Source organism: Sebastes fasciatus, chromosome 14, assembly GCF_043250625.1.
Source record: "Sebastes fasciatus isolate fSebFas1 chromosome 14, fSebFas1.pri, whole genome shotgun sequence".
Taxonomy (NCBI): domain Eukaryota; kingdom Metazoa; phylum Chordata; class Actinopteri; order Perciformes; family Sebastidae; genus Sebastes; species Sebastes fasciatus.
Genome location: NC_133808.1, coordinates 25194661 through 25214246, shown reverse-complemented (window position 1 = coordinate 25214246; position 19586 = coordinate 25194661). Strand labels below are relative to the sequence as shown.

Here is a 19586-nt window from a genome sequence, read left to right as displayed (position 1 = left end):
TATTATATGTTTAGGGCTTTTATTGTGAAAGGTAATAACGCAGCGCAAAAGCTCAGAAAATTTACCTTGTTCTGAAGAAAAAATCATATCGCTTTTTTGCCGCGTAATATTTGTGTTCTGTGTGAAAGATCTCATGACAAAAACAACAGTTCAAAAATATATTGATGTGAGAATAAATCGCACACCAAAAACGCCGCCGGTGTGTAACGGCCTTTAGGCTTGCTGCGGTAGTTTCGGGCATATGTTCGGGCATACACTGACTACATTACTTGTCCACCGTCCCCAATCGTCGTTCATCAAATAAAACTAACCATAATTTGTAAAATACATAGTTTGTTTTCAATACATAGTTGGACGATGGACGCTACAGTTATAAACTTAAAGTGAAAGTGCCTGCTCCGTACGGAGTCTCAGCACAGAGTAGTAGGAGTCAGATTTCACACACAGGACGAGAGAGAGTTGACAGACAAGACGATGGCGGAGGATTTGTTGTAAAAGTGAAAAGCAAAAGCACCTATTTGGCAATATTTCAGATTTAAACCCAATGCTATAAGGGAACCATGACGTTAATGAGGTAATCGCTGTGAGGAAGACGGAGCGCTCACAGCAGCAGTGCAGCGGCGCGTGGTAGAAACCTGCAGCCTCACAGCGAAAGCTTAGCCCGAGAGGTCAGACATACAGTACAGCCATCCAACGGTAAAGATGTAAAATGTTCGGTGTAATCGGTAACATCGGTGTTATCACAAGTTTATTAACATCCATTATCATCCCTCCGAATCAAGTCTAGATCACTTCCACACAATAGCAGTGAGTAATTTCCGAGCTCTGGCCACTTTGCAATTGTAAAGAGATTTAGAGGAAACATTTTTGGATTGAATGATCTGATGTTTCTTTGGACTTCTAGTTCTAAATCCCAGAACAAATAATGAAAACTTTCTGTATGCCAAAAGATTTAAAAAAACAGGAAGAACAAGGTTTCTAAGTGCCATCAGTGAAATACACTTTTGTTCATGAACATGAAACTCGCCTCCCACTGCATGTCAAAAGTTAAGGCAATGTAATCACATTCAAGCCTACTATCTACTGCAGCAAAGCCTCCGCAGTTTTCAACTTTCAAATTCTTCTTTGTAACAAGATCTTTTCTTTTAGCCATCTTGATAAAAAAAGCAAAACAAGGTCAACAGGGTCCGCTCTATCTTCATATACACTCACCGGCCACTTTATTAGGTACACCTTGCTAGTACCGGGTGGTCTTCTGCTGCTGTAGCCCATCTGCTTCAAGGTTGGACGTGTTGTGCGTTCAGAGATGGTATTCTGTATACCTTGGTTGTAACGAGTGGTTATTTGAGTTACTGTTCCCTTTCTATCATCTCGAACCACTCTGCCCATTCTCCTCTGACCTCTGACATCAACAAGGCATTTCCGTCCACACAACTGCCGCTCACTGGATATTTTCTCTTTTTCGGACCATTCTCTGTAAACCCTAGAGATGGTTGTGCGTGAAAATCCCAGTAGATCAGCAGTTTAATACTCAGACCAGCCCGTCTGGCACCAACAACCATGCCACGTTCAAAGTCACTTATATCCCCTTTCGTCCCCATTCTGATGCTCGGTTTGAACTTCAGCAAGTCGTCTTTACCACGTCTAGATGCCTAAATGCATTGAGTTGCTGCCATGTGATTGCTGATTAACTATTTGTGTTAACAAGCAATTGAACAGGTGTGCCTAATAAAGTGGCCGGTGAGTGTATGTCACAGTGTATGATAGTTAATTGCCTAAAGGGGAACACACTACCTAAATTAAGAATTAAAATATGTTATTTCCATGGCCTAGGAAAGTTCAATCAGTATTTGTGAACATAAGCTACATTAAGTAAGTTTCAAACTTGTGATGTCATAGAATATAAAGTTTGGAGCTGCTCCATAGACAATGAATGGGAGACTGAATTTTGTTTTCTTTTTATACTTAAATGAGCTTTATTCTATTGTAATGTTGTCAGTTGTGAAACAGAAAATGTTCCCATATACTCAAAGCATTCCCTTTGGGTGCTCTCAGTGTCATCTATAACATCTCTCCCCATTCATTGTCTATTGACATCACCAATTTGAGTTAAAGCCCTCTAGTTTTGGGATTTGGGAGAGTTGTTCATGTTTACTAATATTTTTGGACCATATGAATAACATGTATGAATTTTGAAAATAGGCATAGTTCCCCTTTAATTATAGCATGTAATGCATCTGCATGGAAGCCTGTGAGTTTGTTATGACTACTGATGACCGACTTAATAACTTCCAGAAGCCTTAATAGGACTGTGGCCGCCAGCCTGCAGCAAACTATAGCAAGCTTTATTAGATCCTCGGCCAGAGAGCACAGCGGGATCCTCAATCCTAGAATAAATATGAAAACATTTTTTTAAAGAGACATACCACAAGCAAAAACAAATTAACTCTGGGAGTAGCGTGTATACTGAAGAATAGATAATCCACTGTTTGAATACTCTAAGGACGGTGGATTAGAGCTGCCAGTAACATTTGAACCGAGGCCACCAAAAAGCATGAACAAACTCAACATTAATTGTCCAGGATTTTTTGATGTATTATTCCTTTTATTGAAAAACTCTTCAAGCCAACACGTCTGCAGTTGCCAACAACATCCTCAAAACAGAGGCGGCCTCAAAGTTAAACCAGCTTCTGACGTTTTTTGATTTCAGTTACAATAAATTCATAATCCGGCATACTTGGGCTCAAAGGACGTGCCTAGATTTGCACACATCAGTGTTTAGTCATGCATTGCTTTCTGTAGATTAATACATTCCATATGAAAATGTGCGTGTGTGATGTTCCTCTTTTAAATTCAGTGCAAGCAGGCAGGGGTCAAGGGTCATTTTCCACTGGGGATCTACAAAGTTTGAGGGCAATTGCAGTCAGTTTAGGAAGTAGAACACAGAAAAGCACACAGTATGTACACAGGCTGTGACCTCTGAGTCCAAACGTGTCTGTTTGCAGAGGGCTGGGTAGAAATAAATAGTATTATAAATAGCTTAGTGGTGTCGGGCTGGGTTATCAGGGAATGAACAGCACACACACACACACACACACACACACACACACACACACACACACACAAACACACACACATAAATACACAAGCACACAGACACTGGGTGATGAGCATGCATCCACATACTCTAACACACACTGGTCTCTCTCTCACACACAGTATTTTGCTGTGAGTAGCAGGATTTGTGTCATAAATGTAATTACTGCTGTCCAACTGTAAGATGATAGAATTAAGCTGCTTTTAAAGAGAGAGAGGGAGAGAGAGAGAGAGAGAGAGAGAGAGAGGATGACAAGCAAGACAAGAGTAACAAAGTGGTTTGAGGGAGGGGATACGAGAGTGGGGGGTTGGCAGAGAAAAACAGACACCGTGAGAGGATGCTATAGAAAGAGAAACAAAGAGGCCGAGCCTGGGAGTGAAAGAGAGAGGATGGGAGTGACAACTAGAGAGAGAGAGAGAGAGAGTGTAGGAGAGAAGAAATAAAAAATTAAAAACAAAACACAAAGAGAGAGAAACGCCAAGCTATCCCAAGGCTATTTTGTTGGCAGGAAGGCAATGGGCTACTTTGAAAGTCAAAATTACACCAAGGAGCGGCTTGGCAGCGGGCTGCAGCAACAAAGCCAGCAGATTCAACAACAGCACCAACTCCGAGCACACCAAAGCACACTTTAGAAGCTCTCATAAGGAGATGCAACTCAATTTCTGCTTTCTATTTCTACATCACACACACCCAGACCTCTGTGCTTTCAGCGAGGAGAGAATTTGACTTCTCTCACCGTCACATCAGTGGAAGTTCTCTCGTGCTCCAACACAGAGTTTGAGAAAAACGCAACATCACAGCCGAAATACTTCACCATCCAACCCGGCCGCTATAGCAGCAGCATATAAAAGATAACGGCATTGAGAAACCTTCTACATAATATACCCTAAAGGCAATGACATGGCACTAAAATTGTGTTCTTGTGTATGTATTTACATGCAACTTGTGTGCATCCATAAGAGGTAAACTGTGTGCACTAGTGAGAGTATCTGCAGAGATATATCCAAGGCTGTGGAGGGAATATTACTCCGGTAAGTAACAGTTTCTTGCATATTATATGTGTGTGTGTTATGTGGTTCAATCTCCCAGCAGATGAGATGAGGTTTTGCTATCCCACAGGGCTCCATAATAATTGAACGGCCATCATAAACTGTAAAGTCATGTGACATCATCTTCAGCCTCATGTCAGTATTTACTGGTCCACACTGGGTTTAGTGCAGGTGCTGAGGCACTGAAGAGCAACAATGCCGAAAGAAATATAAAGAAATTATAATGCAAATATGTTTGATGGAGCAGAAACCATCCCATAACAACAAGGTACCGGGCCTGATGGTCAACAAGCTGTGTTTCCATTCAATTGTCAAGCAAAATTTAAGCGATTTTGAAATGTCGCGAAAAAATAAATGTGATTTAGGCACGTAGCCATCAACTGGTTTTGGAGCAAATGAACTCGGCTACAGCGTAGTTTGGTCAGAAGTTGGTGCTATAGGCTGTGCATGGCTGTAATTCACCAGTAAACAGAGTAGAAGAAGAAGTAGAGGTTGCGAACTGGAAACACAACAAGTTGGCTTGGCCATCTAACCACATCTAACCATCTACAATAGAAAAACGGAGAGAGGTCTTCAGGAATTAGTTTCAATTGGGCAAGTTTTAATTGTTCTTTCATGTCAACTGGTATTGGCCATATTTGCTGCTGTCTAGAGACAAAGACAAGCATTTATCTGGAAAGATGCAGAAACAGCTCATCAGTCAGTCATGAGTTAAATGTTCGCTACGTCCAAATAAATTCTGCAAATGTTTTCACACAATCCATTTAGCGCATCGACTCTTTTTCAGCAGAAACCACCTCAAGCGAGCGTTAAGAACTTTTTTTTTTGTTTTACTGAATTTTGCCGTTTCCATACAGTTTTTCTAATGCAATGCTTCAAATTGTGAATGTCATTGTCCTTTCAATGTCTTTAAGCAAGACAACAAATCTTGACGTTGTATTCTAATTTCTACATTGATATTCTCATGTATGAGATTTGCTGAGAAGTGGTACAGTGTAATTTGTCAGGACACGGTTCACTCCTTAACTGACACACACAATTTAAAATTAAAGAGTAAAACCAAAAACACAACACCACAATCATCACACTGACTAGAATTAGCCATCATGTCAGTCTCTATTTCATTTGACCTAGAGATTTAGTCAATAAATGCAAATTCCTGAAATGTTTGTGTCAAATGAAATCAGACTTAATAAACCCACAATAATTATTATTGTTGCCTTAAATACATATGAATGTCTCTTTGTTTTATCTGCAAGCTGAAGATTCCTGATATCCCACTTTTCAAAGTCAGCCGTTACTCAAGATTACCTCCGTGCACAAAGAGATGTGTACCTTGAACAACCTTTAATGTCAGAAAATATGCTACTGGAAAAAAAATTATGTTTTTAATATTATTTAGTGTGCAGTGACAGGAATTCTTTTAACAGTAAAGAGCTAGAGTAGATGCAGTCCTGTTGTTTGAGGTGTGTACTAGATTTACAAGAGACACTATCTTTCTTGTACACAAGCAAGCACACACACTCGTCCACAAACACACAAAACTCATCCCAAATGAATCCATCAAAGGGAAGGTAACTGATTAGTCCGGGACAGAAACAAATGGCTTCCCTCGTTCTTTGCCTCTCTCTCTCAAGCATCATACAATATACAGTAGAGTACATGTCAGTGATCAGTGTGTAGAGCCTGATAGAGATGAATGGCTGCACCAGCAAGAAACGACAGCGCTGACCATCTCCTGATTACTGCTCACCGTTATTGGCTTACTGAGGGAGATGGAGAGGGGTCAAAGGGCATTCAATATACAAGAGAGGCAGCCAGGAGTACACACAAAGACAAAGAAACGTCGGTGTGTGCTAAACGCATCAGACAAAGGCGGATACCTTGTAGAGAAAAAAGACATGCACCAGCAAAAGGTATTCAAGATGAAGTCTAACGGTAAGAACGATGGAGAAGCAGGGATTGCTTAGTTCAGCTGTTTGCGTCTGAGAACGGTTGTAAAGAGCGAACGTGTGGTGGCGTCGAGTAGCGTTCGCACACATGCACAGTTAAGATGTACTGCTCTGTGTGACAAATTAATCCATCAATCCACATCAGACTAACAAGGTGGCTTTCAGGTTAAACCCACAGCAAAGTCTGCAAGAGACAGGGAGACGGGAAACAATGAAATAGTGGGGGGGAAAACGAGAGAGGGATGAGAGGAATGAAGAGACAATCACAGAGAGAGAGAGAGAGATGTGACTCTCTAAAGACACAGTTTTGGCAGAGTCTTGTCAGTGTCTGACTGTCGTAGTCAAAGTCAAAGTTCCACGAGGGAGAGATTCAGACAATGGACTGCACCAGCCTGCCTCAGCATCACACCGGCCCCCCGACACACACACACACACACACACACACATTTCCAGCGAGATGTTGATCGTTCTAAGCTCCTCTGCCTGTTTGTCAGCCTCTAAGCCTGAATGGCGTTGGCAAGACGAGAGAGAGAGAGCTGGTGGTGGTGATGGCGATTTGGAGGAACCACAATACAAACACATTAAAACAGAAAACTACAACAACGGCATTTTTGACAGTATTTTCATAATACCACTTTATTGCATGAAAAACTTGACTTGGGAGTGTGGCTGTGTGTTTGTGTACAGGACAGTGTCCTCACAAGTATAGAGGAATGAGAATAAGTCTAACAGTCCCTCTCTGCCTCATTCCCTGTCACTCCAGAGAAGGACAAGCTACCGGCGAGCTGCGACCACACTTTACTGACGTGTGTCACCATACCAGCTAATAACAATCACCATTTTCTTTTGTACTATGAAATAACCACGTAAAACAGTTCACTGTTTTTTCGACTCCTATTCTATTTCTATTGTTGGGACTTGTGCGACTGTTAAACACTCTCACACACATTTGACCCTTTGTTAGAAGTGCATAACTGACACACACACACACAGATCATCACTTTCTCCCTTTCCCCCCCCGACAAGCTTTTCATCATTCCCGTGGATATTCATTGCTCACCATTTATTTTCACAAGGAAACATCTCTAACACACTGATTCTGGGACACACACAGAGCTCCGGGCGGTCCCCGTCGCCAGAGGAAAACACGGTGAAAGAAACACAGCTGCAACCGTTTGCTGTATGTCCCGTCAGCAGTGTGTATAGGACTGTACTGTCCTATTTAAGGTGGCTGGAGGAGAGAATCAGTCTACACTCAAGAACGATTTGGACTCTGATATATTTTGTTTTTCACCATGATAACAATATGACGTGAATGATGTTTAATAAGAATTTATCCTCAGGGTTCCCACTCTTTTCTAGAGATCATTTGCCAGGACATTTTCAGTGATGATCTACCTGGTATGACAGACAGGGATCGTGCCATTCAAAGATATAACCGAGAGCAGCCTATTCAAAATACTCTTGTCCATAAACTACCATTTGAACGTAAATATGATGCTGAACGTAACTTAGCCCTGTCAGACGGCAATATGATCTGTGTTGGGGAGTTCTGGTAGATAGCCTAGAGTATGATTAAGCTTTTCAAAGATATTTGACTTTTTCTCTCATTTTCCATGTGTTTTCAATGACTGGAAAATTGGTCTGACTGTTTTCCAGGTTCTCCAGGACTCGTGGGAACCCTGCTTCTGTCCCCGTAGCTGTATTTCCACGTGTTTCCTCTACCACAGATGATTTGATTCATTACTGGAATGATTGAGCTCATATTTCTCTGTGCCACCATAAAGACGTCAGGCATGTCTGACCACGAAGCCACACACACACACATACACAAGTAGTGTATTTACATGATTTCTTATTCTGTCTTAGTATTTATATGTTAATGTTTATTAATGCAAAGAATGTTTTTGTTGTTGTAATTTACTGTTGTGAGTTTCATCAATTCGCTCAGCTGCAGCCTCCACACACGGGAAATGCATTTAGTCACTAAAACACACTCAGTCACACACACCCGCTCACTTTCAGGGAAGGTTTCCACACATGCACACACACAGACACACACACTTTGTAATATGGTCTCCCATTTCCATCACTTTGCATCTCAGATTCTGCAAAATTATAATATAATATGAAATCTTCCAAGGTTCACATTTTCCACAGGATGATGGAGACTTTCCATTACCATAACATTACCATGCCGGTAATAGTTTCATGTGTGTGGTTTCTTGGGGTGTGGAGGAAAAGACCATTGCTGGAAGTGAAAAAAGAAAAAGAAAAAATCTTTCCCAGAAGTCATTGTCTTTAAACTCCTCACTTCCCCGGACCCCGCCCCTCCCTCACCAACGTCCATGCAGCTGTGTGTCGTCTCAGAGTTGTTGGAAGCATTTCAGTTATAAAAAATACATTAGAGCGAAGGAAAGTGGGTTGGAAAAATCTGTCACGCTTGCCAGGCACACACTCTCTTTAACAGCTCTCTGGGCTTTGTGGCATTGTAAAACAGGAGGCACGTTGACAAGCAACAGGTACTGGGAATAGGATTGGGTAAAAAGAAAAAAAAATATCTGGAAATCGAACAAGGGAAAAAGATATGGGCCCTTAAAGGCTTTACCAGACATTCAACAGGCTTAATCCTAACACAGCTCAAATTAGAAAGGTTGGAAACTATAGTCAGATTTGCAAAAATAAATCAGTTTTCAAGATATAACAGCAACCTAAACTTCAGGTCAATTTAGATTCAGTGATAACAGGTAATGCAACAGTAAACAAAACGACCCAGTTAAAGTTGCTCACGTTGTCTGTCCCCGTCCAACATTTCAGTCAATAAAAACAGAGTTACAGGACGGAGTGAACCTTATAAACTATTTTTGTTCTGCAGTATGCAGTCACGTACCACATTTACCCAGTTTTCCTCTATTTTTACAAGGCGGCATTCCCAAGTGAACAAAATAGGAAACCTCTCAAGGGCCCAGGACTCCCAGGGGTAATGAAACTCCAAGTTCAGGGTGTATCATTTGGTATTTGGTTATTTGAATTAAGAAATGTCAGGATACCAGAAATGTATTAGTCAATACCAATACCACTGAAATTCCATGATTCTCAATACTAATTCCATACCACGGTAAAATAAAACAAAAATAAAACAATAAATCCCATGTACTTCAACATCCACGCCTTTATTACCATTTGCATACTGTTTTTTGTTAGAAAGTTAAACCGGTCATAATTCCCTCTCTATTATCTATTTTATACTTCTGTGAAAACATCTTCTTTCTCGCCAGAAACTACATTTTACAAGATTACATTCGAACACATCATGATAACGTTAGAATCCAACTTTGCCCAATACAATTTTTTACAGAATAGAACGCTATTGGTTCTCGTGACATCCCTGATTTTAATTATTATACATTTTCTAATAATAACAAACGTGTTATTTGCACAACCAAAGCACAATATCAAATAAAGCGAGTCTGCATTATTTCTTAATCTTGTGACCCTGTCTTGTAGAGGGTCCCGGTATCAGAATCTAGTTTTGAACATTTAAATACACTGTATTTAGCTTATATTGTGCTCACTTGGTGGATAGGGGTTGGCGATTGGAGCCCAACAACAATTGTTTGCCCCAGGGCCTCCTAACAGCTTAATCTGGTCTTGCTTTATACCTTTTGCTGTACCGTTCATCTCATATTACCAGCCGGAGTCCCCAAGCTTGCTTTATTTCATTCACTCAGTTCTGTCAATGAGAGAAAATGTGCTCTCCAGTTACTGCAACACAAGGGGAAGTCACTGACAATGAGACTGATTTCACTTTACACCTGTAAAGTAGTTCTTCAAGGTCTTTGCATTTTACAGTTTTCTAACGGCGAACAGGGCCACGCAAATGTCGACATAGTTAATAAAAGCTGACAAAAACATCAACGGATTCAGTTTGCCGACAATCAAAAGCTTTGTTCTGGAAACCTACAGGAGAATGCAGCGTAGTCTATGACATTAGAGTACTGTTGTTTTGTTTTTTTCTTCCCACAAAGCCGTACCTCTCCATGTTTACCATTCCAATCCCTCTGAAGTAATCCTCTTTTCCTGTGCAAGATGTTCCCCTGCCTTCCTTTTTACATCACTATATCTTGTCCAGAACACATTTAAACACCGTCCCAAGTTCTGGCTCATACAGCACGCCTTTCTGGACTACAGTTACACTTTAAATCCAAAGCCAAGATGAGAGACAGAAAACTGAAAAGGAAAAAAAGATGTTTCCATCTTTTCAGCTGTTAGAAGAAGACGACTTTTGTTTTATTGGGGTACACTCTAATAAAATACGTGTTAAAACTCTGCCTTGCATTCTTTCCATCTTCTCTTTTATGCTCCTTATATCGCCTTTCTTGTTCCCTTTAGGTATTATATATGGTATATAAAAGTCAACACCACCATGTACAGCCGAGTGTAGAAAAAGGCTGATTGACAACAATAAAGTGGCAGTCAGCGAGACAGACACATAGAGTGGAATGAGGTAGAGTGCTCTTACATTCAAGTAGCTCCAAATGAAATGGGGGAGACTTAAAGGCAAAGTGAAAAATAAAAGTTTGACACCAAACTTTAAAAGAAAAATGTGCATGCGGGCTGAGGTGAGAGGTTTTGAAGCATCAATCGTCTCTGTTTCTGAGATGAGTGTGTGTCCTCTCTCATTTCATCTTCTTTCCTCATAGAAGATCAAGCTGATCTATGTGCGTCTTTAAGAAGTGGCCGTATATTCTCGCCCCTCTCTTCTCTCTCCAGTCCTTCTGCTGCAAATCCTACTTTCATTTGCATTTCCGACAAATTAAGGAGATATTTCTAGAGCGAGGTATAGAGGAGACATAAGAGGAGGGACGCAGGAGGAAAAATCAAGTGGCATGTAAATGCAACTGGAGAGGGGGAAGAGAAAAGGAGGGAAGATGGTAAATAGTGACTTCAAACACGGAGTGATGATGGGGGGAGATGGAGAACCAGCAGAGGTTCTTTTGATTGCTCAAAGAAGACAAAGAACTCCTTGTCTCTTTAACACTCAACAACATATATGTGATTATTGTTTGTATACTTTTTGTTTGTTCACAATTTTTTTATTTCATTGTAGTGACAACTCATAAGTCAATGGGGCCAGTCACATGATGCAATTCATTCGGATTACAAATTCAGCCAAAGTGTGCACTCAAGCAAATATAGACGCAAACACCTACACACATTATCTCTTGTCATCGTTAGGAAACCGTGGCTGTGTGGAAGTGCACAATCTCACTTTCATTTCCTGTCTTCAGCGCAACCATTTTCTTTGGTTCGGCCCCGATCAGACAGAGCACATTTTAGCAGCCTGGGGCGGCTTTTTTGTAAATGTTTTCAATAAGAGTGAAGCGTTTTGCGCGCTGCGTTTTGCGTAGCTGAGCGCGTCTTTCCACTCTATGCGCCTCACGTTTCTGCAGGAGCACCGTGAATGTCTCGAGTTGAAAAAAATTCAACTCAGAGTAGAAAAGCACCTGACGTCATTCGTGTTTTTTTCTCGTTGTGGTGACTTTTTCCTGGAGACCTGGAGCTATATGACTTTACTAACCGTAGTTACCGTGATCTGAACAGATAACAGCAAGCTTGGAGGCAAACTGGTGTGGTACTTGAGACTTGTTTTCATTCATTTAAACTGTATTATTAACTATTAGATAGCGTATAGTTCATGGTTTGTGTTAAGCTAAAGTTAGCAGCACTCATTCTGTGGTGAAAAAGATGCAGCAAACTGCAAAAAACACTGTCTGTCTGATCGGGCAACAAAAAGGCAATGTAATGTGCCTCGCGATCGTCGATTCGCTTCCTTTTGCTCTTTATCATCCTTTTCTTATTTTTGGATAACACTTTTTCCTTGAGAATTAGACAGCAATTTGTAAAGTGTGTGTGTGTTTCAGTGTCTCTCTATGTCTATGGTATTGATGATGTGCAGGTGTAGGTTGTCTGTATTTACCTGCAGTGTTTCCAACCAGGGACCCGACGTTGCTCTCGTCTGCCACTGAAACAAAAAGAATACATGTTAATACACATTCATATTGTCACATACTTTCCATCGCCGTATAGATATAGATATACAGTAGATTCCTCCCTTCCCTTGACTTCTGCTTTTTCTATTTCTTGTGCCCGGCTTGTCAAATGTGCAAAAGTCAAACTGTTATCCACATGTTCCATATTATTAAAAGTTTTGATCTGATTGTATTTTTCCTTCCTGCCCTCTTCTCAGTCTCTCCTCCTCTCTCCATCATTCTCTATTATTCCTTCTGTCTTGTTTTACAAGATGGCGGAGTAGCTGCTCTTTGTTCCCGTGATGTAAAGTCAGCGTCACTGCTACTGAAGTCATGTCCCTTCCTCCCTTCCTCTCTCACTTCATTTGTCACTCACCCTCCCTTCTCCCCTTCCTCTCTCTTTCAGCCACGACCTCTCCATCCATCCCTTTTCACCTTCTGCCCTTTACCCTCACTTCTCCACTCAGTGTTTTCATTTTTCCTTCAGTTACAGCGATTTCATCCAGCGGTGTCGTCCTCCCTCTTTCCCCTCCTTTGATCACCAGTCTCTCCATCATTGCTCCTTGTTAATCCTGCTTTCACTTTCTGCCTCTCCCACAGTCTTTTGCTTTTTCCCCCCTCCTTCCTAAAGCCACAGAGCAGACCAACGCCAACAAGGAGCACATGGACTGGTAGCACTCAAACACACACACACACAGACCACAAAAACCGAGCAGTAACGTGGCTTCTCCCAGCAAATACTTGTCTAATGAAAACCAAACCTAAAGTGTAATTCTAGCTACGTGTGTGTGTCTGACGGCATCTGTCTGCGGTGAATCAACAAGACTGCTTCAGCAGCGCGGTAGCTTGTGGAGCGCTGAGTGCGTGTGTGTGTGAATGCCTACTTCAGCAGAACTGTAGATGCCACGTGTGTGACGCACACAGAGGCATGTTATTAGGCCGGGCTATACACACACTAGGGCTGTCACTTTTTTGAAAAAATCAGGCTTGAACTATAATTACTAACATGTAATTCTTTCTGATTAAATCAAACAGAGCGTACGTAGCCTTATCCCAAACTGAGTTAGAGAGGTGACGTCGCTCTGTTCATATTTGCGGTGAAAGAAGCTGAAAGAAAACTAAGAAGAAAAACCTAGAGACAAGAAGAATGGACAAACACTGACAGAGGCAAAGAGAAGAAGAAGTCTCGGAAAAAGAGGGTGAACCAGAGGGAGTTCACACTGTGATTTGGAACCGATCTTAGATTATTCATAAATATTTAATTGGGCTGGAAATGAAATCAGGACAAATTAAATAAAAATGTAATTATGTGACTGACCCACGAATGAATGCTGACAATGCGTTCTGTCTCTCTTTCTCTTTTTTTTTGCAGAAACACACACAAACAGCTGAAACACACCAGGGACTCAGACCCAAAAAACAGTTCCCGCTATTACATTTTCTTAAAATGTAGTTCTCACAATGCACAAAGCACTTTTCTGACCCTGATTCAAATCATGACATGCAGTAATTATACACTATCACAACATTAAATGATGGAAGGTTTGAAAACAATCACGACGAGGTTTCTTTTTAAGCTTAAGAAGGAAATAAATACCATTTCTGAAACTCTGGTCCGACCTAAACTGCTTGCTGGCCTGTTTTTGCGTTAACAACAAGAACAAATATAGTTATGTTTCCATGAAAATGTCATCAACAAGATAATTAGAAGAAAAAAAAAAAGATTGTGTGAAGAAGTGGTTATGTTTATAGATGTTGGAGCCACATTTATACTGTTCTTATTTAGTCCTCTCCCACTCATGTTAACCTGTCGTTTACCTGTCTATCTCAACAAATGCTCGCACAGGCAGCCTGCGTTTTGGTTCGCTTGGAAACGGTCCGAGACCACATGCGGGAGGTGGTCTTGGACCGTTTCCAAGCGAACCAAAAAGCAGGCTGCCTGTGTTGGATGTTTTGGTCCGCACCAGCGTACGTTTAGTGTGTTTACAACCGCCCAAATGACTCGCACTTTGGGTTGAACTGCACCAGAGTTCGATAAAACAAACTAAATATTGGCTTGTGAAAGCATCCTAAGATGAAGCCAGCTTCATCCGTCATTAGTCCTCAAATCAAGCTCAGTCAGTGCTGTCCAAGACGGTGGAGGAGCCTAATCTATGTGACACCACCTGAACATTTTTAATTAGCACTTCAAAGCATCTTCAGAGTAATTCTGCCACTAATTTGTGCCTCTCTAACTTTTTATTTTGCATCCCACTATAATGAAACGGATGATACAGAGAATATTTTACCTTTAAGGTGGCATCTGTGTGTATGTTGGTAAAAAAAAACGACATAAATAATGTTACTCAGGAACCTCACATGACAGAAACATCACGTGTATACCACACAGAGAGATGATGTGATGTGAAAAGATTAACTGCAAGCATTTACATAAAGTACTAATGAGCAGAATCTGATTGCCATGGTTACGCAAAAGCAGGTATGCTGACAAGGAAATATCTGCTAATTGATGCTAAAGTTAGCTGACTTCATTACCTCATTAGCAAACCTGGTTATGGTTCATATTCTGTAGTGATTATAGTAGGACTTCGGGAGGCTTAAGTGTTTATTGTTATTAGTATACTTTGCAGGCGTAGTTTCCTGATTCTCTAAACAGTACTTCACAATTAACAAATGATCTTACTAATCGTGAGCTGATGTCATTGTTTTATTTAATTGAACCTTCATAATGGAAGTAATTCAAAATTAGCTCTGTGTGCTTTTTTCATCCCAGTGTCAATCCATGCTCACCCTCATAGCTTCCAGCATGCTCGTCTTGTTCGTGATGTGTGAGCAATCTGTTCTCCTGAACTTTGTACTAACAGAGGGCATGATGGGAATAAGAAACACAGCAGGAGGGGATCTAACAGGATTTCAGGATAGTCCAAAGGGATACGATTTGTCCCCAAAGAAGTAAGGTCTTCCCCTCAAAACTATTTCTGGATATAAATCGACATCTTTAACCGTCGCTAAATCCTGTTAACATACTGTCAGTAAAAACAAAACAAAAAAGAGAGAGAGAGACGCATGTTAATAAGCTGTTATTACTGCTGCTTGATGGTTCGGCGATGGAAACACGCCATGCCATTCAAGTAATCATGAATCAAATCCTAATTTGTTTGTCACGCATGTAGTAAAGATCGAGTGTGTAAAATACAAAGGGGATGATGTACAGACATACAATACATACCATCACTCTTTGATTCATGGATGTCTGTGCTACTCAACTACTGTAGTCTCCTGCTCTTTTGTCTCTCACACACAACCACACACACACACACACACACACACACACACACACACACACACACACACACACACACTTATGGCTGGCAGTGGAAGCAGCTTGAGGAGGAGGACTGAGGGAAGTGACATTTGAAACAATAAGCTTTTGTTGTGCTGCACCATCCGCTGTCATATTACACAGATGTATGCACGGGCACTACACACACATATTTTTTAAAAGTTGACTTTTTAACAATCACTGAAATGTCACTGAGCCCTCGCGTCAGAATATCAGTAATCGGAGAGCAACAGGTGACGGAGCCGACGTGGGAAGTGGGATGGCATCGGCAGCAGAAGTAGCCTTTCTGGCTTTTTGTTTTGTTGCCTAAATAACAGACAACAATGAAGCGGAATTAAAGTCCTGCGACACAAATTGTGACCCATTATCTTTTTCTTTGTCAGACATTTAGAAAAATAAATGAGAGTTGAGAGAGAAAGAGAGTAGAGGAGTTGGGTAATTGTATAATTATACATGAAAAAGTGTCACAGCTTGACATTCCCACAGTAAGATCAGAGTGTCCTCCAGCCACTGGAGCTGGTAGACACGGAGAAAATCATGCAACAGGCATAAATGAATCCCCACCTGCTTGTGTAGCTGTGAGTAGTGTATGTGTGTGGTTGTACAGTAGTGCACGTCTGCATGTGGCTTTGAGGAGCATGCCGTTGGTGCAGCAGCCATGCATCAGCAGGAATACATTTCCGTGAGGGTAAGATGCATGCGGCCACCATGCAGAGCAGATAAACAGATAAAATCACCCCACCAGTGTGTTGCTGGTTCTGAGTCGTACCCAGGTCCATGCTCTTTGAGGCTTTAACGTGCTGGAACTGCCGCTGGTTCTGGTTCTGGGCAGGACACTGGGGCTGAGCCGTGTGACAGTTTTCCCTGGAACAAATCCATTAGACAGTCAGTTGTTTGTTTCATTCTCATAACTGCTGTAGAACACTTGGATCATTTGTTCTGGTTTATAGTTCATATTTGCATATCATTCATATTTAAAGCACTCTGTATGGCAACAATCACAACCGCACACCTTTCGTGTAGATAGGAGTGTTGTGTAGAGCCGCTGAACTCTGCTTCATGTCCATACAGCTCCGCCTCCTCATCCTCGTCCATGTAAGAATAACTCCCATTGGTCACTGAAAAGCAAGACAAACACATTGAAGATGTGAGAAGTGGTGATATGATGCAGCAAATCAGGAAGATTTCTAATAACCATGGTCATCTTTTCTGGTCCACAGCAGCTCTGATTCGCTTGAATAAATACAGCTTACAATAAATACCAATATTTCTCCTACAACAAAACCCATTTCTCCACTGTCCATTCATATGCTAAGCATGTTTTTAACACCTATAACTTCAGCACCATAGAGTACAATGCACTTCCTTCTCAATCTAGCGTGACACTGATAAGCTTGTTAGTAGGTGACTCTTGCTTTTCCAGGTCAGGAGAACTTCTCTGTGCTTTCTACAGACAAAACAAGTTTTACATCAGTTTGCTGTATCACATTTAGCAAATAAAAAGAGAAGTGGGTAAAACAATTTGCTGTCTTTCTAGTGTTTTATCTATAGAGAAAGTAACTGAGTGTCGTAACCTGGAAACTAGGGCTTCCCCCTCAATTCAGATGAACGAAGGGGGTTCACCAGTCTAGCCAATGAATGAGCTCGGATAGAGACATTCTGCTCAATCCAAACACAGTTGACCAGCTCTCTTACACCCACACCAACACAAGCTTCTGCTCACGAGCTTCACTGGGTCATGCATGAAGGTTGAGACGAACATACTGAACATATGGATGGAGAGAGATAAAGAGGACTACTGCAGGAGTCTTCGGAGTGTATCTGAGGTAGGGCTGCACGATTATGGCCAAAATGATAATCCTGATTATTTTGATCAATATTGAGATCATGATTATTCATTGATTTTAGGGACAAAATACTTTGATTGCACTTTCACATGTAAGTAAACAGAGCACCTCTTTCACTTCCATGTTGTGCTACATTCCTGCTAATGTACAAATCAAAATAAGACTGGTCCTTATTCACAGTGCATCTCCTAGAAGCAAAATAAAATTATACCAAAACTTTTTACCCAAAAGTTTTCACATGCTGCAGCAGGTTGCGTGTGCAAAAGCATGACAGCTCCCCAAAGGTCGTGGCTGGAAGGTAAAACGCAAATTGCAAAACTCTTGTGAGATGGTTAAGGTTAGGCATTGACCTCGAATGGTTAAGGTTAGGATAGGTCGCCGGGCAGCGAGTCTCGTGATCGTTTTGCAAGTTTTTACAAGTTTTTGCAATTTGTGGGTTACCTTCTAGACACAAGCCTCCCCAAAAGTGAAGCCGAAACATCTGGATCGCCTCCCGGTGGCTGGCCGTTAGTTTAGGTGTTTGATTTGAAATGCAGCAGAGTTTTCTATGAGCGGAGCACACATTTTAAACGTCAATATCACAGTTGATCATGTTCATTTAATTGTGGGAAGCCAAAATCCTGACTGGGATAATATTTGATTAATTGTGCAGCCCGAATCTGAGGATATCCTGACATTTTTTCCCCGAAAGGTGAAAAATGGACATTCTCTGTGTCCAATGGAAATGCCATCAATTCAAACTGACCACAGTTGCCATCTTTGAAGACTACAGGAAGGGATAGTTTGATACAGAAAACGATGGATGGAGGAACGCTTTAACCAAACACAGACTACTCTGTTGAATTGTTATTATAAACCTTCTCCATTGTATGTTTAAAAAGTGGGTTAAACCTCAACTCATTTGAGAGCTTCACTGACAAAAGGTCTTGAGGATAAAAACTAGAGAAAGATGGGCAGGAAGATAAGAAGTCGGATGTGGAAGAATATAATGGGAACAGAAAGAGGATGAAGAGCACAGAGTGAATGCAGCTGCTCTACATGTGCAGATGTAGCTCAGCGATACGGCTGCGTCTGCTTGATAAACGAGTTTATGACAACTTGATACGCAGACACACAATCCAGCCAAGCACAATTTGCATACAGTCATCACTTCTCAGAGAGCATAGCTGCCACACAACACATGCTGGGAGTGTCGCACAATCCGCACGTCCTCTATGTGCTCGCATCCGCACGTGTGACTGGAAGTGGAGATGCTGGAGCTGGAGAGGAAAACAGCCGCGTCTGAAGATATCACATCCTCTCATCTCTCTCTCTCTCTCTCTCTCTCTCTCTACACTAATCACCTGCTTTATTTTTCTTCTGGTCCCATTCTTGCAATCTGATATTTTGGCTGTCATTTATCTCTCCTTTCAGATCTCCCATAAATCATTTTATCTCCCACTCAGTTTTTTCTTTCGAAACTTCCTCCCTCCTCCTCCTCACTGCCAGCACCTTAATCAGCTGAACTGTCAAAAACACATTCTTCTTTCACCTCACACACACGCACACACACAGATCTGTTCTCACCGACTCCCACTCTTTGAAGTGAAAAAGGCATTTGTTGTGTGTATAATAGATCAATAGCAGTTTGCTCCAATAGCAGATATATGAAGCCTCTTCTTTTGCACTCAACTTTTTCTCTACGATGTGTTTCTCTCTCTCTTACTCCCCGTTTCCTCCAGACTATCCCTTTCCTCTCAGGGGAAACGAGTGTGTCAACACTTTTACACATAAATCCTACGGCCTATGACAATCCCTTTACTGAATTAAATCTTAAAAACAAAGGGCCTGTATTATTAAAAGTTGCTTTAACTTTCTGTTCAGAGTCAAGTTTATTTTGCCTGAATAGTAATCTTACATCAACAATCCCAGACAGAATGATGAACTGACTGTGACTTTTAATCCTCCCTCCTACACCATTAATTGATTTATTTTCAATTTGCAAAATGTACTGTGAAAAATTTGACTCAAGTTTAACAATCACAGGATTTTTAGCAAATCAAACGTGATCCACCATATACATATCTCATCGTTGCTGTATATTATTTAGTTTCTTAAAGGCATCCTCTAGTCATTTGCTATGAACTCCCATCAAATTAGAGGACATGTAACAAAGACGGATTAAAAAATTTAAATTGATGTAGAGGCTGACATATCCACGCCCAGTCGCCAGGAAAAAATGTTGGCATTGTACGTTTCTGCAAACCACGGACACGTTGAATGTCAT

At 41.2% G+C, this 19586-nt stretch overlaps 1 protein-coding gene across 6 annotated transcripts in view; it reads right to left on the bottom strand.

Annotated features, from left to right (window-relative positions):
- LOC141781716 (partitioning defective 3 homolog B-like) overlaps positions 1-19586 on the bottom strand; it is a 242277-nt gene that overhangs the window by 112279 nt on the left and 110412 nt on the right. For 5 of the 6 annotated variants that reach the window (XM_074657502.1, XM_074657499.1, XM_074657504.1 and 2 more), the window contains 3 exons: positions 16486-16591; positions 16216-16337; positions 12079-12123 (listed from right to left, as the gene is read on the bottom strand). In XM_074657502.1, the coding sequence (XP_074513603.1) occupies positions 12079-12123; positions 16216-16337; positions 16486-16591 (273 nt within the window). The remainder of the gene's footprint in view (positions 1-12078; positions 12124-16215; positions 16338-16485; positions 16592-19586) is intronic. The other variant, XM_074657501.1, reaches the window with a different exon arrangement.